This window comes from Danaus plexippus (genome assembly GCF_018135715.1).
Source record: "Danaus plexippus chromosome 3 unlocalized genomic scaffold, MEX_DaPlex mxdp_25, whole genome shotgun sequence".
In the NCBI taxonomy this organism is placed as follows: domain Eukaryota; kingdom Metazoa; phylum Arthropoda; class Insecta; order Lepidoptera; family Nymphalidae; genus Danaus; species Danaus plexippus.
Window position 1 is genome coordinate 2,716,911 of NW_026869844.1, and position 27,112 is coordinate 2,744,022.

Below are 27,112 nucleotides of genomic sequence, written 5' to 3' on the forward strand. Positions count from 1 at the left end.
TATTGATTTAACATACTTGAAACAATTGTTTCTAACCCTATTTCTTAATATGCAGACAGACTAAATATTGGAAGGTATTTAAATGAAACTAGTATTATTCGGATTTACTACGCGGATTTTATTATTTAAAAACTACATAATCCCGACGTTTCGGTTACTTTGCAGCAACCGTGATCACGGGCCTGCCTGCCTGATCACACCTCGTCTGCCCGTGATCACGGTTGCTGCAAAGTAACCGAAACGTCGGGATTATGTAGTTTTTAAATAATAAAATCCGCGTAGTAAATCCGAATAATACTAGTTTCATTTAAATGAATACTCGCGAAAATCTTAGATCTCATTATTGGAAGGTATATTACTTTTGTGTCACCTTTCTTTAGAAGCCAACAAAATGGTCCTGCAGTTTCCAGACCAAGCTGTCCCACCAACTGGTGCTGTGGTCAGCGAGGCTGTATGTTTCGTTAGGTTATAATTTACAGGCATCGTTTAACTTCCATAAGCTATTCTAACCCTTTCGTAAGCTATTTTATTGACGCAACCAGAATAAAATGATTTGGACATAAAAATAAATAATCTGAAAATATGTGAAAAACAGATAATGAATTTCAAAAACCAGGTTACAAATAATAAGTATTTAAGCAAAATATAAAATTAAAACGTCTTCTTTGTATAGAACACCAGTGCTAAGAGATTACACGATGAGCTTGAACAATAACTGATAATTTAATCGAATTGCTATTATGTTACTGTGTAATTTCACACACACACACACACACACACACACACACACACACACACACACACACACAAGTTTAGTCACATATAAGGAAAACAGTTTTTTCTCTCAACTTTTAACACATAGAAATAAGAAAAAAAAGGCAAAAGGCAACCAATAATACTGATTTATCACTCTTTATTATAATATCAAGATACAATTGAATTAAAATTTTAACAGCATGATATATTAATTTACATCCCTCTCATCTTAGAGTGAAAATGAAATTAAATGCTTATAAAAACTTCGTATCTTGAAAATATTATCTAGTTAAAAATTTGATGTCATTATGATCAAGTCTTAATTGAATTAGGTGTTTCAAATATTTCTGTTTTCCTTGATTGATATCGGTGTGTACAGTGAAATGTCGTAGCATGTGAACTAAGCCAGTTTTTATTTGCATGCGTGCGTATTGCATACCAATACAAGTTCGGTTTCCTTTACCGAAAGGCAGATAAGTAAATTCTATGATTTCATGTTTGTTTTCACGTGAGAATCTCTCAGGCTTATATGCTTCTGGATCGGGAAAGTATTTTTCATCGTGATGAAGTTCGTATACAGGTATAAATATCTTTGTATCTTTCTCTACCACTATATTTCCATTCGGTAAAACAGTATTTTGAACACATCTTCTTGATAATGTTGCAATAGATGGATGTAATCTCATAGCTTCTTTTATAGCCATGTCTAAGTATACCATTTTAGAAATCATTTCATATGTTAATGCACCGCTGTGGTTTTCAAAAACACTATCGATTTCTGCGTGTACTTTTTGTTGTATTTCTGGATTTTTAGCTAATTCAAATAAAGTAGCGAACATAGCTGTGGCAGTAGGTTCTACTCCGGCTATAAAAAACGAAAACGCTTGGGCGGCGAGTAATTCATTTGTTGTTTCTAATTCGAAACCATTATCCGAGTCCTTAAGTTTTCCACATTTTTGTAATGCTAACCAAGTGTCAACGAAATCATGTTTTTTTATATTGTCTTGTTCACGTTGATGTACGACCTGTTTAATGGCACCAATAAAGAAATCTTCATATTCTTTAAAGAAGTGTATTTTAAATTTATTAAATAAAGTTCTGGACAAAGTGGATAACGCAAAACGCATGTTGATTTTCAGGGTTGACCTGAAACTTTTCTGTGCTATCTTTAAAAACGGTAAATCGAAAATTGAATTAGCACCAATACCGAATACTGTTCCACAGATGGCGGCACAGCAGAACATCGATAATTTCTGATAGGCGTTATATTTTCTTAGTTCCCTGTCGTTCTTTAAGTATTTCACGAAATCTTGTGCACTTTTATCCATTATATAAAACATGTTTTTTAATTTAGATGAAGTAAAAAGGGGTGTCATGTTTTCTCGTAAAAGCTTCCATGTTTTGCCATTTTGAAACAATGTGTTTTTCGCCAATATATCACTTTCATTTGTTTCAATACCTCTGTGATAGAAAGACTTGAATTCTGATGATAATATGTACTGAATATTGGTGGGGTCTTTCACGTATAGAGCTGGTATAAAGAATAGTCCAACCGCAACGACCGGTTCGTTTGGATACTTTTTATAGATATCATGTAGGTGCATGAACAATGATTTCTTTCCAGTAAAAAAATCATAAAGTATTGTATTCAACAGGTTTCCTTTGTAGAAAACTACACCGCGTTTCGTCCAATAGTTATTGTTATACCTTCCAATTATCATAAATAGTAATAATAATGAACTAAAAATCAACAACGTCAATAACATGTTTCAATGTAAAAATATCAACTTTTTCATATACACGTATCACACACAGTATACTATTTATTTGAAAAAAATCACAGTGATTCTCAAAAAATCCGATAAAAATATTGTTTGTGACACGTACTTCACTAACAGGAGGTGGATGCGACTAATGTTTTATCTGTAGAACGATGTATTGTGGATTTCCTTGAAAAATATAAAAATGCAAGGCGAGAAAAAAAAAAGACAGACAGCTGCTGCTGTTGCTGCAAAGCAACCGAAATGTCGGGAATATGTAGCTTTTAAAATAATAAAATACGCTTAGTATAATCCGAAAAATATTAGTTTCATTTAAACAATATATTTATCTTAGTTACAGCTTTGGGAACAGGTCAGCGGTTGAGACTTTGACTACAAATTATTAATTATCTACGCTCTTTTTTAGCTTTGATTAAAATAAAATTTAATCATTTTTTAAATTATACCTATTTTTGTGTCATTGTGTAGAAATAGTTAGTTTGTGAGCAAAATTTTAGTTATTAATTTGAAATTTGTAGATATTATTGCACAATAATGACATTTAATTTACATTATAATATTTAAAATTTTAGATCGTTGGCCTTTGATCTTTAACCTATAAACGTAGAAGATCTGTGACCGTAAATAAAAAATCAGCAGCTATAGTATTACTTGATATATATATAGCATTATTTGATACTGATAAATGTATAATTTGTCATTTTTAAATCTCAGTGCTATAAGATTTTATGTGGCGAAGGGTAACGCAAGTTAAGGAGGATTGAATAGAAATTTCGTACTCTTCAAAGTTACTGGATATTTTTTTTAAGTACTTGTGACCAATATATTTTAATTGCTTCTTTATTTGAACATATAATCAAACCTTAAAGTATATTGTAGTATATGTGACACTATAAATAGCTTGCATTTGTAATGATACTTTTTACGCACCTAAAATATAGAAAAAATCAGCTGATATTCTGTCCTTATTTCTTTCATAAGTCTGTCTCTCGAAGTCTTATTATTTCAATTACAGGCTATCTTATCAATAGAAAAAATTTATAGACCATAGTATATGACAAATAAATCTAGCTCAGTTCAGTTCTATAATTTTGAATTCATAAAAAACATTCCTTCAATATAACGTAGTAAAACAAAATATTGAACAAAAAATTTCGCTTTAAAAATATTTATAACCATTGACTGTTAAAATTTCTGTAAGTTTAAACATATAAAAATATATGTTTATACTTTTTTTTTGCACAAGAAATTACAGGACGTTTTTGATATTAAAATAAAAAATTATAATCTTATTATGTTTATCCTATATGAATAAATAAACTATTAGTATTAAATAGAAATATAAAGAGGTATTATTGCGAAGAATCCTTGAACTTAACCTTGGTGCTGTGTAGGTTGCATGAATGCGAAAAATGCTATATGTCAAACCGCATTTTGGTCTATCGTATAGCCTAGTATAAAGATCTTCTTCTTCGTCTTGATCGTGACCTCACTGCTGAGGATCGTGACTCCAGAGTTTCTGGGGATACTGCTTCCATCGGACATGCTTAGTCGCTTAATGGCGTGCGATGCTGACAGGTATTTCTCTCACTCACACACACTCTGACCCGGGTATCAACGAGCGCCGAGGGTCAGTCGGGTCATCCGACAGAACAGCATCATTGTCTACGATCAAGAAGTTCTCTTGGTATTGTAATTTTAGTGGGTTCCCATTACTTTCATTAATATAAGGTCATTCTACATTAGCATTAAGACATCAGAACCGAAAATTGGGACTGAAGAAAGAATAAAAACTAGTATTATTATACATTTGGTATAACCACAAGATAAATATTTTTTATTATTTGAAACGTATTAACTATTTATTCTAAAAAATGTCATTAATAAATTATGAATAACAAGTTTATATTATTGCTCTATTCATATTATAAAAGCATGTAACGTTGAAAGACACACCTTAAAGCTAAGCTATTTTATTATTATCATCATTAAACCGTTACAGTCTTTATTAAAAAATAATAAACTTCCTTGAATTTATATATTATTTAAAAACTAGTGTATATAAACTGGTTAATGGTCGCTAGTAAAAATAAAAATCGGTCTGTAGGTTATAAAAATTTTTGCAATTTTCTTTTGTCATTATACATGATTAACGATAATTTTTTAACGAATGTGCAAAGAATTCCTTACAAATTTTATAGGACACAATTAACACAGGAATAATAATTCTAGTGTTAAAAATTTATCTATTTAGAAACTCAACATCTACATTAGTAAGTCGCATTTGAAATTGGTGTTTCACATACTTTATTCCTCCTTTACCAATATTTGTCTTGACATTAAAGTTTCTTAATAGGTGTACTAAACCAGTTTTTGTTTGCATATGGGCATAACGCATACCAATACAAATCCTATTACCCTTACCAAAGGGTAAATAAGTAATATCTGACATCTTTTTTTTGTTTTCACGTGAAAATCGTTCAGGGTTAAATTCTTCTGGATTAGGAAAGTACTTTGGATCATGATGAAATTCAAATATTGGTACAAATATTTTTGTACCTTTTTCCACAGGAATATTTCCCGATGGCAGTACAGTATCTTCAACACATTGCCTGGATAGAAATCCAATAGGTGGATACATTCTCATCGCCTCATTGATGACCATATCTAGATAAACCATTTCAGCAATAATATCAAAATTTAATTTTCCGTTATTTTTATCAAAAGTACGATCAATTTCTTCGTGGACCTTTTTTTGTATTTCTGGGTTTTTACCGATTTCTATTAACGCACTAAACATTGCTGCAGCAACGGGTTCCACACCAGCATTAAAAAAGAAAAATGCTTGTGCTGCAAGTAATTCATATGTAGGTTCTAATTCTAATCCTGTTTCGGGATCCTTAAGCATCCCATTTTTTTGTAAGGCCACACAAATATCAGCAAAATCATGCTTTTTTATATTTTCTTCTTTACGTTGACGTACCACTCGTTTGATGGCATCAATAAAGAAATCTTCGAATTCTTTAAAAAATTGTATTTTAAATAGATGAAATAATGTTTGGGACAAATTGGAAATAGCGAATCGTAAATTTGATTTCAACGTTGGTTCGAAAATTTTTTGTGCAATTTTTAAAAAAGGTGAATCGAAAATCGATTCAGTAGTGAGACCGAAAACTGAGGCGCCGATGGCTGCACTGCAAAACGTCGACAATGTTTGAAATGTGTTGCCTTTCCTTATTTCAGGACTTTCTTTTATATATTGAACGAAGTCTTGGGCACTTTTATCCATAATATAAAACATATTTTTCAGTTTAAGTGAGGTAAACAGAGGTGTCATGCTCTGTCGCATAAGTTTCCATTTACTTCCGTTTAGAAACAAAATGTTGTTAGCCAATTTATCATTCTCATTTACTTCAAAACCACGATGGTAGAAAGAGTTAAAATCTGATGACAATATGGCTTGCACATTCTTAGGATCTCTTACATACAGACTAGGAGTGAGAAATCCTCCGATTCCCACGGCAGCTTGATCAGGATATTGGTTATAGATGTTTTGCAAATGTAGGTAAAACGGTTCACCACTAGTGAAAACTTCCCAAAAGGGGCCTGTTATCTTATTTTTGCTGTGAAAAACTATACCACGTCTTTTCCAATAGTTCTCGTTACGTTTGCCAATAGTATAAATAATAAGCGGTAAAATCACAAAAAATATAACAAGCACCGAGAAAAACATGTTTGAGACTAATTATTTACTGTAATTAAACAAGTGTGCACCGATTTACATATGTGATTATCAATTGGCCTATCACTTACTATTTTATAATGAATATCTTAGTGATTATAAGCCAGATGGATATGATTGTGCTGAGAGGTTTCGTCTCATTATATATCTATGTTTTTTTTTTAATTTCATATAAACTGATGTGCAATCTAGTATTCAGAGAATATCGCTATTTGGTCTTTCTGCGATTGCCCCAATGCGTCGTGTGCCTTTTCATTAGAACCATTACACGATTTAAGCCATATGGATGTTTTACTCTGACCACAACGCATTGTGAGCTATTTTTCCGTTCACTGAGCGTTTTCGATCTTTGAGCGTAACATACCTAACGAATATCAAATATTTTAAAAATTATATTATATATTAGTATATTTTACGATGTGTAAATAACCTAATATCCCAGTGGTATGGTTTTAATTGCAATAAATTATCATCATGACTAGTCAATTTTAAGTAGTTGTCTTATCACTTCAGACTATAAGCTCGTGATGACTTTGTTGTTAATACATTAGACGCACTTTATTGTAACATAAATATATATTTTTATTCAAGCTGCTCAAAGGAAGAATACTGTTTCAATCATAGAATAATATGTATAAGTAGCTTGGGTTATCGTGATTTTTAATATAAATATTTAAAAATAAATGAAACTAGTATTATTCGGATTTACTACGCGGATTTTATTATTTAAAAACTTCATAATCCCGACGTTTCGGTTACTTTGCAGCAACCGTGATCACGGGCAGACGAGGTGTTATGTAGTTTTTAAATAATAAAATCCGCGTAGTAAATCCGAATAATACTAGTTTCATTTAAATGAATACTCGCGAAAATCTTAGATCTCATTATATTTAAAAATAACTAAATTAACCCATATTTCATCTATTACTTAGCGTATAATAAACTTTTAAATAATTAATTAATGTAAGCATTATCTTTCTTCAATATGAATACTATACATGAAAACAGATAATCATAGTCAAGTCATATCACTTGAGATACGAAGTTAAAATGTAAAGTGACTTCTTATCATTCAAGTAGTTAGGGACACGTTTGTGGTAAACAAACAAACAATATTTCCAATATCTTTAGAAGAATTACGATATACTATACTCATAAAACAGTTTTCACCAATTTATTATGATTTTTTCTGGTTAATACATAATAATCATAAATTTCATTATATACATGTGCTGACTGACCGAGTTTACGTCGGGAGTAGAGCTGTTGTTTGTCTCTTAGTCTATCGTAGCTTTGATGCTAACGAAATAATTTGTGAACAAAATTTTTTTTTTTTATTTATTTGTATTCCATTTTTATGCCTTTTATTAGTGGCATGGATTCGATATTCAAATAAGAGACATTTTTATACATATTTTGTTTTACTAGACAGAAAATATCAAGCAGTTTGACGCTGGATCAGTAAGTAATTAAAATAAGTATAATTTTGTACTGCCATAGGCGGTTGTAATGTAAACTTTATGGTTGAATTAAAAAAATAAAAACTCTTTCAAACCAAATTCTGTAAAAGGAATGAGAGGAATGAGATTATTTATTTAAATATCTTCATCTAATAAATAGTCACCTTCGTTGGATATACTTCCTTGACCGCAAATGAAATAAGCGTTTTAAAAAAAATATACTTTTATTTAAGTTCATTACAAAAGTACAAAAGAAGTGATGGTTGTTAGTGCTTAATATTAAACATTAAATAATACATTACATGTTGTGAGGTGTTACAATTCACATAGCAATTCATTAGAATGTTTTGCTTTCAAATATTTATTTCAAGCTAGTATTTAAATATTACTAATGTTTAAGGCAGTAAACACATTATTTATATAATGATTGTGAGATCTAAGACTTTCGCGAGCATTCATTTAAATAAAACTAATATTTTTCGCATAAACTACTCGTATTTTATTATTTTAAAAAGCTACATAATTCCGTGATGTGTCGTCTGTCCGTGATCACGGTTGCTGAAAAGTAACCAAAACGTCAGGATTATGTAGTTTTTAAAATTATAAAATACGCGTAGTAAATCCGAGAAATATTAGTTTTATTTTAATAAATATTGTTTAAATCTGTACTTGAAGCTTTCGTCATTTAAAGTACTGTAAAATATGATTGTAGTTTATTTATTAATAATAAACACCGAGTCATTCACATCTATCTAGGTACAAATTCAACATCTACATTTTCCAATCTCACTTGAATTTGATGTTTCATATACTTAATGCCATCTCTGTTTATATTTGTCTTAATACTGAAATGTCGTAAGATATGAACTAAACCAGTTTTGACTTGCATATGAGCATATCTCATACCAATACAAATTCTTTTACCTTTACCGAATGGCAAATATGTGATGTCTAAGATGTTATGTTTATTTTCACTAGAAAATCGATCTGGTTTAAACAACTCTGGTTCGGGAAAATACTTCGGGTCATGATGTAATTCATATATCGGAACGAAAATTTTTGTCCCTTTGTCTACTTTTATGTTACCAACTGGTAAAATAGTGTTCTGAACGCATTTCCTCGTTACAAAGCCAATAGCGGGATGCAATCTCATAGCTTCTTTGATGACCATATCGAGATAAACCATTTCAGAAATGATATCATAAGACAATGGTCCGTTATGTTCTTCGAAAACGCCGTCCACTTCGTCTTGAACACGTTTTTGTATTTCCGAGTTTTTACCCAATTCCACAAAAGTGGCAAACATTGCTGTAGCTATCGGCTCTACTCCAGCGACAAAAAAGAAAAATGCTTGAGCGGCGAGTAACTCATCCGTTGTCTCTAGTTCCAGACCAGTATCAGGGTCAACAAGTTTCCCACTGTTCTTTAAAGCTATGCAAATATCAGCAAAATCATGTCTTCTAATATTTTCTATCTCACGCTGACGAATAACTTGCTTTATGGCTCCTACAAAAAAGTCCTCAAATTGCTTAAAAGCTTTTATATTTAATATTTGACAGAATCTTTCGGCGAAATGTGACATAAGGAATTGTATGTTAGTTATAAGAGTTGAACGGAAACTTCCCCGTGCAATCTTTAAAAATGGTGAATCGAATATTGATTCTGTATTTACACCAAACACTGTAGCACAGATGGCAGCACTACAAAATGTAGACAAAGTCTTAAACGCGTCACCTTTTTGAATTTCTTTGTTTTCCCTTAAGTACTTTAAAAAATCTTGTGCACTCTTATCGATAATATAGAACATGCTTTTCAGTTTCGATGCAGTAAATAGAGGTGTCATACTCTGTCTTATAAGTTTCCATTTATTGCCATTTAGAAACAAGATGTTGTTGGCCAATACATCATCCTCATTGATTTCAACGCCTCGGTGATAGAAAGAATTAAAATCTGATGAAAGTACAGCTTGTACATTCGCGGGGTCTCTTATATAAAGGGTGGGTGTAAGGAATCCACCAATTCCAACAGCCGGTTCATTAGGATATTGCTGATAAATTTTAAACAGATGAATAAACAGCGGCTCTTTATCAGTAAGAAAATTTAAGAAGGGACCAGTCAATCTATTCTTCTCATAGAAAGTCACACCACGTTTCTTCCAATAATTTTCGTTACATTTTCCAGCAATGTATAAAGTAATAACAATCACAATACTGATAACAATTAGTACAGTAAACAACATGTTCGTGTCGAGAAATGAACTCCAACAATAACAAAACTAATGAGCTTGATTGTTTATATAAGAATTTATATGCATAAAGTTATCTTCTAAACGATTTCGTAATAAGTCTTTCATTGTAAGGGCTATTTTATAATGTTATATTTCTGTTTGTTTACGTAGAATTAATATGAAATGTATTCTTTTCTATATATATATACTATACTACTACTTATACTATAATAATATATATACGATTCATTCAGTGAAGGAATGCAAATTTTTTGTACTTAAGTATATATAAAATGCAGATCAAAATTCTTACATTAATATAAAAATTATTAAAAAAAAAAATAAATTTGCAGAATAATTAAAATAAAATGGTACTGTCTTTTGTAAATATAAGTTTATTAATCTGCGATAAGAAGGGCAACAGTTGACGCCTCCAGTCAAGTAAGTTTTGGAGTTTTTATTCACTATCATAATTTATTAATATTGACCTCACCTAGTCCTCAAAGCACAATAAGGTTGAGAGAAAAAGAGCAAATTCAAGACATTAGACCCGAGAGAACTCAAAGAATTTACATAAAAGTCAGCAACTCTATTAGCAAAATAACTAATTTGCCTACAAAAAATCTGTTTTGTATATGACTTAAGTTTAAATTTATATAAAATATACGTATTAAAACTGAAAGTTTTAAAGACTTTGAATGCTGAGTTCGATTTTAATAACTTTGAGTCCATTTGCAAAGTAAGACTCTTTATTAGGAACTTGTTCACGTGTTTTTTCAACTATGACGATGAAGACAAAAAATATCAGCATTGTTTTGCTCTTGCATTATTATAAAATTAAGTTCAATAACTCCGGATAAAAAATTAAAAAAAAACATATTTTGTTCTCATCACTTCTAGAATATATTATAGTTTTTATAAGTCATTAATTTCAATATTATTGTTATTAATATAATAATAAATTAACTGTATTTGATAAAAGATTGTGTCAACTTCTTCTGAAAAAAAAAAATAATCTAAATATAGTTTTGATTACGTGACTGATACAGAAAACAATAAGGAATCTTCATAATATTACCAACTTATAACTTAATTTATTAACTATTTGCTGCGATAAGAAATGTAAACAAAATAAAAAAAAAAACGAGAGATTACAGATTAATTGACGAGGTCATTGGTTAAATCGTAGATATAAGTAGTTTGAACACGAACGTTGTCTATTTAATAACAACGTTACATAGTGGTTCTAAGAATTCTAGAAAAGTATATGTATAGCTGTTTAAGTCTTGCTTCAGAGGCTATTGATAATGCCAAGGAAAAATTATAAAACAACTAAATTTGTGACTTAAATTGAAGAAATCATTTAGGGATATTATCATTTATATATATGACTTTGTGTACTTTCAAGTTAACAACTATAAAGACCTGGGTTTGATAGAATCAGCTGAAATTGTAGTTAGATAAGATGGAATTCAGATGGAAGGAAAAGTTTGTTACATCGGATAGCTCTGATAGTGTGAAACTAAGTTGCTAAAGTCAGTTCGCAGGCAAACTATATTCCATATAATGCATCTGGGATAAAATAATACTAGTAATACTAGTTTAGAAGACACATTTAATTTGAAGCGAAGAAACACAATGCACTATCCGGAAGAAAATATAAAAAAGAACATTTTATCTACAAATTGTGCTAAAATTATTTGGTAAACATCAACGGGATGTTTTTTCCACACAAAAATTTCCTATTAGGATATGTATTTTAAACAGGAAGTTTTGCACTGACATTGTCTTGGAGTAAAACACAGTAGTTCTCGGAATCAACAAGCTTCAGTCGCAAGTGATTTTTTACCATGAAAACCAACTTTTTTGGCTAGTAAATATCGAAGTAGTAATATTTTTTCACTCTTCATAAACTCAAATTTTAGTATTATTTCTTTTCATTTTAAGTAGATTTCACAATGAATGTTAACATTTCCTTCATATGTACTATTAGTGTAATTTTAATATCCTTGAAAGGTGAGTTTTTACTGAATTAAAAAAATAATAATAATAATTAATTAATAAAAAAATTACTGAAATAGAATTAGAATACTGAAAGATTACTAAAGTAAAGATTATATTATAGTTGTTACCTATGCACAATTAATAACATATTAATAAACTAAACAATGCTTTTCAGTATACCACACAACAGTTATTCGACAAATAAATCCTTGTGAAAATGTAGGTAATACTGAAGCAGTAGAACATTTTTTTAATATGGTTTTTACTGAATTTCATAACTTTCCACCCGCTTGTATATGCATTCAAATGTGTATTGAACAGCCTACATACTGCTATCCAAATGGCTGTTTAAAAAGAACTGAAAATGAAAAAAAATGTTCAGGTCTCCAACCTGTCGTAGATAGCATAAATGCAAAAAACCGTGAAACACCAAAATCTTTATTGTTTTTGGTTGAGAGTCATAAAAATTTTTTGGACAACATAAATCATGACACTGGTAAGTAATACAATTAAATATTTGGTAAATAGTTATATAAATTTTCTAATGACCGTGTCTCATTTCAGAAGAAAGGACGATCAAAACCCAGCCAATGGAAATGTCATATAAAACAAATCCGTTTAAAGAATTAGTTTTGAAATATAAGAAAGTACCGAAACTACAAATGAAATATAATTTGAGGGAGCAGGTGAAGAATATGAAATATGACAAATTAAAAAGAGACCAAATAGACGTTTCAAAAACAAGATGGCCGGTAAACAAACATCTGTTACACGGAAAGAAACCTATTTATGGAATAAGACATTACAAAAAAAACAATGAGAAGAGAAAGTCCAAGTTTTTAGCATCTATGTTCCCGGAATTGGCCAGTGAAAATAACTATGCTCCAAAATTTTATGATAAATATTTAACTAAACGTGAAAATAATGATGGTGTTAAAGTTGAAAGTCTGTATTTATATAAGAGGGAGAATGCAAATTCACTTGAGACATTAATTGATAGTCTGATAGAAAATACATTAGATTTGGGTAAGAACAAACATAGTTCCAATATAAGTAAGTTAAATGATGATGATGATATAACGGAAACGAATCATATGAATGTGCAAGAGCAAAAAGATCAACCAAAACAGGGTCGTGACAATATTGGGAAGATTATTTCTACAAAACCGACAAACGAAACCACAGATAATGAAAAATATTTGCCTAACGTAAATATGACGAATGAGAAAAATTATTTACAAGTGATCGCGATTATGTCGGAGGAGATTGATAAACAGAATAAAGTAAGCTTGGATTTGATGGACCGAGTGACTAGTAATACTGAAGGTGTTGATGTTTGGAACAATGTATCAAATCTTAAATCTGCCCATCAAATGACAACAGCTATGACAGAGGAAGTTGAAATTAAAACATTAAGTATAACAGATAACAATATTATACCTACGACTGTTTCCAAGATTGAAACGATTCGTGATGTCCCAAGTACCACTTGTCGTATTGTGCCTATCGTAAAGTCGCCACTTAAAAGTAAACAAAGGATTGTGCGGAAATTAAGAAACAAAACTAATAAAGTCTGATTTTAATTAATTATCAATATTGTAGTTTTAAAATAAATACTACATATATTTTTATTGTTCCTGCAGAATTATTTTTGATAATAATGTAGCTGTATTTGTAAAGAGTATGAAAATTAAATAAAAATTTATGCCTTTTTAAAGGAGAAATGTTTTATTTACTTTAGCGTAAATATTATTTCCATCTATTTGAAAAATTACCAATTAAAGGTAAAATAACCTAAGCCAACAAGCTAAGATAGAGGCAATAATTAGTTGCATATCTCAGTTAACTAGTTGTTATTAAATATTGCTTTAGACATGTGATACAAAACAAATTCTTTTATTTCAGAATCTTTAATATTCCAAACAATAATTTTATTATGATACTAGCTTTTGCCGGCTAATTTATCCAACTGGTCATAAATGTTGCGCTTTATGACGGCAAAGTTCTCATCCCTAATCAATCTGGTGGGGATAACTGATCGATTGATAGTTGATCAGTTACCGAGCAGCGAAAGCTGATGATCAAATTAAATTAAGAAAGAAATAATAAATTCAAATAGGATAATTCTGAATAAGAGTTTAACTGATTGCGATTTTCTAAGACTAATGCGTATCTGTGGACAGAATAATTTAAAAAAAATCCATAAAGGGGAAAATTAAGATTGAATTGAAATTTTTATTGCAAGTCATGAGAAAAAGATTAAACTATATGAAAAAATTAAGTTTATAATGAACAAATAAAAATAGGAATTATATGTAGAATTTAAACAAAATAGGATTGTATATATTTTAGAAATGTTGTATATAAAAAAATATATATATTAAAACAAAAAATGTTACTTGAAAAAGAAAAATAAAATTCAAATGAATGATAACCCTTAACATTTAGGGGGATGAAAAATAGATGTTATCCGATTCTTCTAGACCTACCTGGTATGACCAATGATTTTTTTATCTCAGTCTCAGTTAAACCGTTTCGGAGAGTTTAAGTGCAAACAGCACAAAAGAGTTATAAATTAAATTTGTTTCAGCGATAATTTTGGCTTCTTTGCGTTTTAAACAATCTAGTTTGGATGCATACCCTAGCAATTCTTGGTAAAGCATGAAGATTCTTCTCTCCTAATTGTAAAAATGTTAATGTCTCTTGAAATTATTGAAAACCCTTTCGAGCTTGGTTGTGAGTAATTTTAGTTTCACATACTATACCGTATTTTCTGAGTGTAATGAAGCTATAGATATTAGAATGAAGAAGAATCATGGATATTTGAATGTTTGCTTAAACTTTTCTAGTAGCAGATTTTTTTATTATTTCCCATCTATCAAACTCGGTAGTGAATTTAAGGTGTCGGAGTGAATCCGAACAAAAGTCAGGTTGTTTACTATTGGGACTCTAAGTGTGAGGGCAAGGATTGATAAATAATTTTTTCCACTTATTATTTATAAAAATCTAAATATATGTTGTCTCACCTTCGCTAGAGCTCTTGATTTACGCCTAGAACAAACACCTGTCTCGTCTGCAAAGAACAAATTTTATAAGCTAGAGAGAATGAAAACAAGTGATATTTTGCCTCCGCAAATATGATCACATTCCCGACCTTTGTCAGAATTTAAAGTGGATTCCTATACACTGTGTCATCTTGGTACCGACATGACAGTTAAATAAATTGAACGATTTTTTGAATAAATAATGCTTGGTTGAAATTGTATATACATATATGTATGTCTTTATATTTTTTGTTCGTTTAATTTTTTTAAAATTATTTATTAAAAATAAAAAAAAACAAGCATGAAATCATTGAATTTACTTAATTGATTTTTGGTAAAGGAAACATCACTTACATTGTCATGTGATACTTCCATATGTATGTAAAAGTTGCCCAAGTTTATAAGTTTTGAAATTTTATTCTTCATACCAACATTAAGAAAAGGAAATTTAAATGTTTGAAACATTCAATACAATTTAGATTGGCTCATTTAGATATTTAAATACCTACAAAACAATACTCCCAAGTCACCGGAAGAAAGTTTTACAAGTGTTTTGATTTCGAACGTACTATAAACCATCAATCTCGTACCATTACTATGTTTTTCACTTCTTATTTACTTTTAATACTAATAATTTGGAAACCTTATTTTATGAAGTTCATTATCTCTGATTCAAATATTTTCTTAATTAAAATAGTAGACATATTGTTAATCTGTTTTAATTAAACTGATAGGCATACTTTTAAGAAATATTTCGAAATGAAACCACATAATAGCTCATAAGTAAATATCAATATTATATTTGTATAAACAATCTACATCTACTATAGTTTTACAAATTGGAAAAAAAAATTGTGTGTGTGTGGGTATGTTTGTAATAAATAAACTGAAAAACTACTGTGTCTATCCAAAAATTATTTAACCACTGAAAAGCTATATTCACCCTAAGTAATATAGACTGTATTTATTGTTTGAAAAGATTAGGGGTTCTTTCTAAAACTGAAGTAAAGCAACCCAAGGCATAAAAAAGTGCCCTAAAGCGTATTTCATCGTATGCGCTGCGAAAAGTATTAATGTTAGAAAAAAGTATTATCTAGTATTGCAATATTACAGAACATATCTGCAAAAAACTTCGGGATATCATATGTCCAACTATTATAGTTATATAAAAATAATCACGTTTTACATTTTAAAATTTAATAGCAATACCGATCAAAATAAAATAATGTTATTCATATATTTTTTGATTGTTTAAATCGGCTATTCCATTCAATAGATATTACGAATTAAATAAGTAATAGAAATACGAAAAAAATCCTATCCCGTTGTTCGTGTTGTTCATAAATATTTATGATTCCTCATCGTAATAAATTGTTTCGTATCAAAAATTGTTTTAATACCTGCACATTACTTTTCGCATTTTTCAAATCGTATATTTAATTCAAAAGATAATCGGAATTTGAAATGTCACAGATCAGCCGCGATTCGGAGAGGCAGCTTCTTATCTATGCTTGCCCGGCCTTGCAGAGAGAGGGGCGGGCACATATATGAAGTAGGTATCATCGCGGTTCAATCGTGTGGTCGGTCTCCCACGGAACAGTAGTAAGGGACAACATTTTTTTGTTGTCACAATTTTTCTTGCAAATTTTTTTGTTCAAATAAAAAGTTCTTCTCAGAACTATTTATAAATTATTCATTAACGTTTTACTCTCTATTACTTGCCTTTTCAATAGCTAGCATTTATCAAAAGTTGTATCCTTATTTTATCGGATTAAGAAAAAAAGTCCAAATCCATTATTATAGCGTATCTCAAGTCATCACGTTCATGACAATTAATTGAAAATCTTAATATTCGCACAATTACGAGAGCACATTTAAGTATTAACCAAAATTGTTTTTTTAAAATTTTTTTATAACTTATAGATGGATAATTACCATGGGCAGTTACAAATAGCCCGCAAGTATTGTTATACAAGACATTGGCTCAAATTGTTAACAGTATAGAATTTTTGATAGAATCTATCCTGACATCGAAAGTCTTACAGAAGAAAATTTTATTTTTATTTTAATTACGCTATTCAGAAATATAAGCCCTCGTAGTATGCGTAATTTCACAGAGCTGTTGATAAAGGAATTACGGGACTATGTTATTGTAGTATCAATCATCACTGGGCGTGTGGACGGACAGCTCGCTCACATTCCGCAAATTCTGTTTATTCCGACAGATTTGAAGACATTCATTAAAAGGTTTCAGCATCCTGTGAAGATATATACCAATATGTGCGACAAAAGTTTTCGATTGTTGTTGTCGATCTAAGAAAAAAGTGCTAATCTCACGGGTGATAGTATTCTTCTCGAGTAGGGTCTCCTTAAAATCAATATGTTTTGTTATCACTTACAAATACCACTGTCACCACAGATTGCAGTGGACAGTTTCAGATAATAATTTTGTAAAATAAAAGTAACAACCGTTAGATTTAAATAAAGCTTTAAAATAAAAATGTAGATATAGAGAATTCAAAAATTAAAATAGCTTAGGATAACTTTTAAAAATAAATAACACATGAACTTGACAAATAAACTTAAATATAAAATGTAAATATATATAAAATCTTATATATGCACCGGTATGAAGACGAGACAGGCCGCTATCTATACTATAAAATTATACCAAATCTTCTTCCCTAGTAGACATGTCTCAATTTCCGCATCTACCTCGGATCTAACTTATTTCTAAGGTAGATGAGATGACAATAATAAATCATCACATCTATCACTTTGTCAAAATTAAACTCTTGTCCAATGATGGTCGTCACACTTCTGCCATTTTTGTGGGGTAAAGTCCGAAAACATTTGTGGGAAGGCGAAGAATGCTATCACTAGTATTCAAAAATACTGGGTTTCTCAATTTTAACGTGAGTTTAATTTCAATTTTTTAAAAACATATTCCATCTCGTATTAAAGTTATTTTTAAATACGATTGCAATTTACGTCACCATGTTCTTTTAATACCATAATGAACTTATAGAAACCTGGGATAATTTTATTCACACAATAGAACTGATGGCGTTTTCTTTATGTTCTTTCCATTTTTTTTTATTTCCTTCACCAAAAATTCTGCATTACACCAAGCTCAAAATGTATGTATTCCATATTACTTTATCAAACTGTCATTTGAGAATACACTCGTCATGATATTGAATGACGCGAGGAGCGAGAGTTAAACCACCAAAAAGTTCTTAATGCCAAACTTTATGAATTCCCATTTATTAAAAATTTTAAACTTGCGCTGTGCACTAGTATCCTATATGACTTCTTATTTCAAAACCACCGATGTAATGCGAACTAAGTTAACTCTAAGCTTGTTATCCTAGTTAGTAAACGTGGTTGTATGAACAACAACTTAATTCGACGGGCTTCTTACGTAAACTTGATATCTCACAGCAAATATTCAATACGAATACTATACATATACAAATAATTTAATATAAAATTTTATTAGCCTTTGTCAAAAACTACGATGACGGGTATGGGTTGGCATCCTTTTGATATATTGATTTCGCTGTTATTTATGAGTAATCTACATGAAAGTATTTTTATTAAGGCATAGTGCAATAAAAAAAAGTCCTTTATATCGAGTACAAACAGCAAGGATTGTACGAAAATCTTAACGTAATTGATATAACATAAAGTTGTTTAGGATAACATGAGGAAAATTAAGTCCGCCATAACAAACATCTGGATTCGGTGTAATGTGTCGAAGCCTCCGCTAAAATGATAACCCTCGGTTTATGGCGATATTGCGTATAAAAGTAGGATATTAAATGCCATTAGCTTTGATGCTCTCGTACAGGATTATTGTTCTGTAAACGTATTGTTCTGTAATTGTTTTATTTGCTGATGTTATAATTCTGCTATAAAGATGTATGCATAGTTTTATAGATGTATTTTCTATACTTGTACGTTATTTGTTTTTTAATTTAATATTATTCTTCTAACAGGTAATTTGATATCTTATTACGGCTCTCGAGAGTAATATATTCTAAACAATGAATTGCGATATTGCATCTAACTACGCAATTAATAATTATATTCAATTATTACTTTATTTTTATAATTAATAATTGTACTATTATGTTTTTTTTTGAGATGTAGAATTTAAAATGAATATGTTCTTAGTAAATTGTATATATATTTTTTTATTTAATGTTATTTTTCAGCTAAATTTCCTCACGTTTTAATCTAGACGAGTGACACTCAAACATTAGCAATAAAAGTTGTATGTAGATTTAACATTACTTTCCAGAGTACTGGAAATGTATCCAGATATTTAAATTTCATTTAATGTTATATACCTTATTTAAATATACGTAACGTAAATGACACTTTAAGTTTTCTTCCATTTATAATGGACGTTATAGTTGTAACAGGTTAAATTAATGAAGTTATTGCTTTAAAATATTCTTAAATTACAATAAAATACAATGTTTTGATTTGATATCTTAACATTAATTTGTTTGACAATTATTTTCTGCAATCAAACTTATTGTATAATTATATTTTAATTTTTATATTCGAATTACTGTTCGTGCAAAGCAAAATGATATATATATATATATACGTGAATATCAATTCTTTAATTTTGGCGTCTTGTTTGACGTTTTGCGGTAACATTTAATAGAAAATAAACAAAAACGTTTTTGGCTGTTTAGGCAAAAAGACGTAAAGATATGTAATGGCTTGCTATAACATTATATAGGGTTGGATATGGTGATATTTGAAAGCATCATAAAAATCTTTGCCATAGGATTTCTGGCAGTAAACGTGATTTCGCTTTGGCTTAGAAGTATAAATATTCTATTCCGTAATTAAGAATAACAAAGGCATGTAACAAAAGCTAGCAGTACTGGTTATAACTGCAACTTAAACAAAAATAATCATACAGTCCACTAAGAAAAGAAAATATGAAATTTCACCACAGCAACCTCCTTTTCTGTCATTATAGTCACGTAAGCCAACTTCGTTGATTGTCATCTCAATTACTGGAGATACAATATATATAGAGCGATTTATTCGCCTTTGAACACAAACTAAATATCAACGGATCCGTTGCAATGTCTCTGAGATTTTTATAATATAAGCGAAAATTTGTTTCTTTGTAACGAGATACAGCGATTTTGCGGAAGAAGCAAAAGTTGTAAGAGGATAACTTTTTCTAATCACGACATTAAACGCTCGTTCGGAGTTGTTTTATTGTTATGACTTTTAGATTGTTAAGACAATTGAAAACAGTGAAGTTCTATTCTTGTGCATTTGTTGCGTTTAAGCTATAATAAACCTCGCTGTTTTCATTACGGTTTTTAATTATAACGAAATATCAATGTGTTGCAACTTTGATGTGTCTATAATGTTTTGTTTCTTATATAATCTTTCTTCATTTTAATCAATCTACGCTTCTTCGGTAGAAGTAGATTATTATGAAAAACTTTGCTCGTATCGTCGGCAAAGAATAAGAAACTCAAATAAAAAGCCCCCGACGGTTCTGGGTGAACATTACATTTCTTCTTAGGGACAAACTTCCATTTTGTTGAGAACAATGTTTTTTACGTCGCTATCTGATAATACTTTTTGCTGGATGCCCTTCTTAGATGAAACAATATCATCCGATTGCATCTCAAAAAAATACTTATTTTTTAATTATTTTATCTTGGTTAAAAAATTCTGTTCTAATAGTAACTGTTCTATAATTATTATTGTAGTGATTGAAATATGTTACTTTAGTTCCTATTTATGTGTTTTAATACGGTGCTAAGTATGGAATAGTATTTACTTGTCCTCGTTAGCGTGAAGTGAAAATAATTATTGAAAAATATAAGCTCTATATTAATATTAATGTAATGCAGAAGTCGTAAATCAAACGGCGTTGCACCACTAGCGACGCCAGTCCGTAATCGAATACTCCAGTCAAATAAATCACTTGCCTGCAATTTACGAAGAAGCACTTAGTATGTTTATGTTATTTGCGAGGACCTCCAAGATATCGCTTAAATAACTTTTTAGTAATTATCAAAGTATTTGCGCAATGAATCTTATCAATTTAAACTTTGAGACTCTGGCACTGTTCTGTTTGGATTTTCTATATATTATGTAATTCTGAGTATCAACAATCTAATAATAATAGGAACAATAGCATTCAACCTTCTTTTTCCCAATTCGGATAAATAAGCTCCTACAAAACTTCTCCCAGAAGATACTATTTCTTTTACACTGTCAAAAGATCTCATTCCACTGTTCTGGTTCATATTTCAATGGAATCTTTTCTACAATTTTCTTTTTTTTATATTTTAATTTAAAGTCTTAATTCTTGTATTATGTTCATATATATAAATATATACATAATAATAACTAATAAGACTAATGAAGCTGTATTTTGAGACGTGTGAGACATCTGTAAAACATGTTATCTGTATAAGTATTCATTGTGGCACAAACATTTTTATAATTATTTAACACGTAATTTAGTAACACGCAATACCGCTTCCAAAGACTTTTACATAAAAAGCCTCGACGTACATCTTGAAAGCCTTGCTTAAGTTTATTTTATCCTTATTTTACGTAGACATAAATAAGAATGTCTTAAGGTTAAAATTGCGGCTTTTAGCGCCATATTTCTTCGCTTTGTAGTGTATAGGTATTTATTACTGAAGCGCTAAGTTGCGCTTAGATCGATCTAGTATATAACATACAACAGTACTTTTCAACTTTTAAAATTTCTGCCAAAAAATTGATAAAGTTTTGGTGGTTTTATTAAATCACTATAGAAGTTAAACTTTTTTATCTTAGGCATATGTTTTAAAATTAAAAAATACACTCATTTTTGGTTATGAAAACAACGTTTTCACTTTAACTACCTCACTAATATATTTTTATTCCAATCTGAGACTTAAATTACGGAATAATATGTGATAATTAACATCATTTAGATAATAGAGAAACATCAATCAAATAGCACGAATTAATGACAATATGAATGCAGAACAGTCAGCTGATTCGAGATATTGGCGGCAACGAACTCGCCCTGGTTGTCCTACCGAGCGACTTACGCTTACTTACTACGCCGCCAGCCTTAATACGACAGGAATAAATGACATAAATCTTACATAAAAATTTGTATAATACACGTAAAAAGGTATTGTATTTAATAATGGGAAAGTTATTAATACTGTATATATTTCCTATATTCAAAATTACCTCATAAATTATTATGCATTCTCAGAGAGAGTTTGTAACGTCAAGCATAAGGACTGTTTCACAGATTTTTATTTATAAATAGTCAGTGATACAAATACACTCGGTAATTTATTTACCGATACGATGAAACTGACAGTACCTTAGTGTACGATAAAGACGACAGCAGCAATTAAGTGATAACTGTTGAGAAATTTAAAAGTTTTGTACAAATTGTACAAAATTTTTGAACTATTTTGTAAATCTCTCAGCCGGTTTAAGAGTTGCAAAACTTTGGTTCCATAAAAATAACTTTTCTCAAACTTTCAGCTGTTTGTCGCTTTAAGTGAATAGAATACATTAGGAGAAAGGACGTTTCTGAAAAGCATCTTATTTCAAATATCAACGTTCAGATATTGAAGAAAATGAATATGCTTATAAAAATGTGGTACAGTGTACTTTAAACACATAAAAAAAAATCGTCTGTAAAGTTTACTAACAAATAATAAATTTACGGGTAAACTGGTAATGGTAGCTAAGTTTTTGCGAACATTCATTTAAACGGAACTAAATTTTTTGTTGAATAGTATGCGTTTTTGTTATTTCATGATGTCCATGTAAAAGAAAATCACGAAAACAGTTTAAAATGTATACCCAATAGCTTAATTTCTTTTTTCAACAAGAAAGAAATTATTTGTTAATAAATTTTCTGAACTTCAAATAGATATTTTTAAATATAGTTTTTAAAGCAATTAGAAAGGTTGAAAAATAATATTGAAAAGGGGTTTGGACTCAGCTGGTACAAGACAAAATTCGTTGATTTTGAGGCAAAGAGGAAACTAGATTTTGTCTTATTTACCTCCAATCATCATCTCATATTACTCTAAAGTTATTTGTAATCGATATTCATAAATGAATATCAGTCAAAATATTGTTGACTTCACATAGAGTTCCTTACTCTATGTTATTGCCAGATGTTGAGAATTTTTGTCAAGTTTTGCTTTGAGGGACTAAAGACCCTTGTCAAGCTGACAGACGGTATCTTTTCATATCTTTAATCAATTCTCAATTTCATAAGTAATTGGAAATGTAAACAGATTTCAAGCATATCAACATTATTTAAAAAAGTCTGCTCTAAATGATGCTAATGATTTTTATTATTGTTAAAAATATTATTTTACCTCTTTTTATTTAAAAACGAGTAAACAAAAAGTTATTTTATTTTTTAATAAACGTGTCTAACAAAAAAAAAATTACAGAGCAGAAATAGTATAAGTTACTTCTTATGACATCAGCTATCTACAAAAGTTTCGTCCAGTAGAGTCTAAAAAAAATATTAGTAAAAAGCTTCTATTTATACAACTACAAAACACCTTTCTAATTTTATTTATTTCTATAAACTTCTTAGCAGCAGTTAATGTTGGCTTGGCTGGTATGACTGCAAAAGATTCTTGAATATTTTTTTTTATTTCAATAATTATTATATATCGATCGACCGATTATACTAAATTAATGATTTTCATTAACATTACAAACATGGAAAATTCCTTGAAATTTCAAGAAAATTTCAATATATCTTATCCTATCATCTGTTACGTAATAATACATCTGCTGCCTTAATTGCTAGTTTATTCCATTCTATGTTTACTATAACTGGTCTGTACAAAACCATTAATTATCTCTGTTCTCGGTATTCGGGCTGCCAGTCAATTATTATAGTCTGTGATTTAATGGCTCTCATATATAACAACTAAGATTGCTTATATAAAATCATTATAGTAGTCTTGTAATGTTGATTTTTTAATATCCATGTTAACACAATATTTATTGTAGAATCTATTTAAATAAAATTTTGTAAGCGAAAAACAAAGAAATTAAGGAAAAATTTACAGATCTTTGTTTTGAAATATTAAGAACCTGATTTTGTTCTTAGTATGGCTAAATTTGGATTAATTGATTTAAGTGTAATGCAAAGTTTTTTTTTTAATCCTCAAAAAGATTTTCTTAATATATGAAAAATATACTCTTTTAAAGTCACTTAAACTGAACATAATTTTCAATTTAAACATACATATATATAACCGATGGTAATAAAATTATAATTGTTTTTTAATACGAAAAGTGTTCATGATGTTTTTACTGTAAAAATACATCCTACATTTCCATGACCAAAACCATTTAAATATTAAAGGCACAATCAAAAATCTGTTAAGAGTCGATCTCACGAGTCACGGTATAACTTTAAGGAAATTTAACTTACGCGATTTTCTTTGCTCGGATATAACTTTTTGCGAAGGAAATAAAATTTATATTTAAAAGAAAAGTTATAGTCATTGAATGAAGAAAAATAATATTCGATCAGACCGTTTATATGGAATGTGTTAAAAAATAAATGCAAAGGTTACTAAATTGAATCTGGTTTTCGTAAATTATTTATTAAGATGTCCAGAATCCAGTTTTAAGTGTTTAGCAATATTTTATTCAATAAATTATAATAGTAAAGCATTTATATCAGTATCACAAAACGAAACACTCATTGAAGACTTCTAGCTTTGAAACCGACAATACTCCAAATTAACTAATGGAAGCATACAGGCAAAATTTTAAAGTTCACAAGCTGGCGCTGATGCAGGCAAGATTCACAAAGTTACTGAACAAGTTTCCAACTTTCTGTTAAGGCTATTAAGATATTTGCGTAGTTTATTGCTTTCTCAACATCGTACACTGGATTTTTCAGTTATCGTATAAAGCAGAGTTAAATTCTAATTAGATAATCTTTTCCATGTTATAAATTAATTATTATATAAGTACTATGTTATAATTATAAGTGATTTGCAAGTAAAAAAATATAATCTATGCATATAAATAAAAATGGATGTTGCTCACTTTTTTGCATTACTTGAATATGGCTCGACCTATTGATTTTTTTTTTGTATGTTCCTCAAGTCCCACGTAAGATGTTTATGCAAAAAAAAAAATGTGTGACCAATCGTAAAAAAATATTTTTTTAAATAAAATTTGCTGTAAAACAGTTGACGTAAATTGGAAACGTCAATAATATAAAAATAATGCGCGTTTATAGAATTTATATTGAAGTTGATTATATTTTTAAGATGTAAAAAGCGTTACGAATTGCAGTGTTAACGCAACGTAAGCGACTGCAATTTCCACTGGGGATTGCCATGACCATAAGTAAATCACAGGGTCAGTCTTTAAGTGTTTGCGCTGTTAATTTGGAAAATCCATGTTCCTCTCAGGAACAGTTGCATGTTGCATGCTCCCGTGTAGGGAAACCATCAGCGATATTTGTTTACGTTCCAAGAAATCAACCAAAAAATATTATATAACATAAAACATTAGATATTATTTTAGTCTACAAAATGTAATTCTTATTTTTCTTTATTGTGAGCATAGAAACGAGGTGATAACTCGAAAAACATTACGTTTATTTAATTTTTATTCTTAACTTTCGACAGAACGAAGTCTGTCCTGGCAGCTTGTTCTTAATAATTTTTTTTATGGATCAAATATGGTTGTTTTGTTATTAGGATCGATTGTTAATAAGACTTTATTTCAAAATAATGTTAAAAAAATTAATATGAAAAAATCAAGCATATTTAATCTTAGAAATAATTTCACGAATTCTGTATATCCGTAGATTTAAACTACTGTGTAGTTAGTCACCCTTATCAATTCTTTTTCCCCCTTTTTTTAATAGCTTCTTTTTATATTGAAAAAACGAACACACGGCTGTTCTCGGATGCATAAATTAAAAATTAATAATAATATCAACAAAAAATTACCAAAAAGGTTTAATCCACATGGAAATCAAAGCGAGTTGAAACTTAATTTTATTTATGGGAACGACTTTCGAGAAAAAAAAACATATGTTTTACTTGCATTATTTTCTTATAATCATTTAAGTTATACTTTTAAGATAACAAGTGGGCTTTAGATCCAATTAATAATGTATTCGTTGTATAAGTTTCTTGTCTTTAATTGATTACCTATATTTAAAAAATATAAAGTATAACAGGTTTACTTATAAATTGTAATTAATGTGAAGCGTGTTTTAATACTCTCCATAGTTGCTGTCAGAGTGAAAATATTAATGTATTAAACGAAGAGCACATTCTATACATAGAAGTTTGAATATTACGTTCAACGTTTTTCAATAAACGTTAAAACTTTCACAATTAAGCGACGTACGTTCAACTTTACGTAGGAAAATTTGTAAAAACCTTGTTCGTAATATTTTGTGTACATTTTTCCGAGGTAATTCCTCAAGGGAACAATAGCGCTTTTAATTAGTGTTGCCCTGTTAAAGCTCTCCGACGTGTGGGAGAATAAACTTTTTGATAAGATTAAAAAGCAAGGTGCATGATGGAACAATTAAAACTTAGTCTTTATTGTAAAATAATAACGTTTTTAAATCATAATGAATAAATTGTACTTCTAAAGACACAGCTATAGTATGTTTTGCTTGATGTTAACATCAGTACGAGGAATTTCAATCATAAATTTACGCAGGTAGTTAAATTTATTGAGTATCTCTACATATAGCCTTATCAATTAGTGAAAACTCTGTTGTTTGTTACCCGCCGTATACAGCGACGTAAGAACCAATTAGTTATTTGTTTTATAGAGATTTCAATACACAGATGTGCTAATTGTAAGTGTAAGATGAAAGACGAGTATGTTTTATACATTGTTCTTTGTAAGTGTAAGCCTGAATAGATGGAGTCATAAATAATTTTTGACGTAGAAGTTGCCGCCTTTAACATCGCATTTCTTTACGACCATCCATTATTGGTAAGTGTATCAAAACTTAAGCTTATATATTTTATAGTTATATATGAATCACATTCAAT

The 27,112-nt window shown here is 29.5% G+C and overlaps 4 protein-coding genes across 4 annotated transcripts; 1 reads left to right on the plus strand and 3 right to left on the minus strand.

Annotated features, from left to right (window-relative positions):
* Positions 1–896: 896 nt before the first annotated feature.
* On the minus strand, positions 897–2,672 carry LOC116769900 (cytochrome P450 6k1-like). The gene has a single exon (XM_032661099.2). The coding sequence runs from the start codon at positions 2,520–2,522 to the stop codon at positions 1,038–1,040; it is 1,485 nt and encodes a 494-aa protein (XP_032516990.2). The 5' UTR covers positions 2,523–2,672; the 3' UTR covers positions 897–1,037.
* A 1,889-nt stretch (positions 2,673–4,561) lies between these two features.
* Positions 4,562–6,334, minus strand: LOC116769661 (cytochrome P450 6g1-like). Its single transcript, XM_032660817.2, has one exon. The coding sequence runs from the start codon at positions 6,268–6,270 to the stop codon at positions 4,780–4,782; it is 1,491 nt and encodes a 496-aa protein (XP_032516708.2). The 5' UTR covers positions 6,271–6,334; the 3' UTR covers positions 4,562–4,779.
* Positions 6,335–7,913: 1,579 nt separating this feature from the next.
* LOC116769411 (cytochrome P450 6k1-like) lies at positions 7,914–10,008 on the minus strand. The gene has a single exon (XM_032660491.2). It carries the CDS (start codon positions 9,976–9,978, stop codon positions 8,488–8,490), a length of 1,491 nt encoding a protein of 496 aa, XP_032516382.2. The 5' UTR covers positions 9,979–10,008; the 3' UTR covers positions 7,914–8,487.
* A 362-nt stretch (positions 10,009–10,370) lies between these two features.
* On the plus strand, positions 10,371–13,646 carry LOC116769778 (uncharacterized). The gene is made up of 3 exons (XM_061526733.1): positions 10,371–11,982; positions 12,146–12,466; positions 12,535–13,646. The coding sequence occupies exons 1-3, from the start codon at positions 11,925–11,927 to the stop codon at positions 13,545–13,547; spliced, it is 1,392 nt and encodes a 463-aa protein (XP_061382717.1). The 5' UTR covers positions 10,371–11,924; the 3' UTR covers positions 13,548–13,646.
* The last annotated feature ends 13,466 nt before the right edge of the window (positions 13,647–27,112 follow it).

Bases quoted from the DNA above. Each gene is read 5' to 3' on its own strand.
- LOC116769900 (XM_032661099.2), bottom strand. From the start codon at position 2,522: ATGTTATTGACGTTGTTGATTTTTAGTTCATTATTATTACTATTTATG.
- LOC116769661 (XM_032660817.2), bottom strand. From the start codon at position 6,270: ATGTTTTTCTCGGTGCTTGTTATATTTTTTGTGATTTTACCGCTTATT.
- LOC116769411 (XM_032660491.2), bottom strand. From the start codon at position 9,978: ATGTTGTTTACTGTACTAATTGTTATCAGTATTGTGATTGTTATTACT.
- LOC116769778 (XM_061526733.1), top strand. From the start codon at position 11,925: ATGAATGTTAACATTTCCTTCATATGTACTATTAGTGTAATTTTAATA. The intron at 11,983-12,145 runs GTGAGTTTTTAC...AATGCTTTTCAG, and splicing joins AATTTTAATATCCTTGAAAG to TATACCACACAACAGTTATT. The intron at 12,467-12,534 runs GTAAGTAATACA...GTCTCATTTCAG, and splicing joins CAACATAAATCATGACACTG to AAGAAAGGACGATCAAAACC.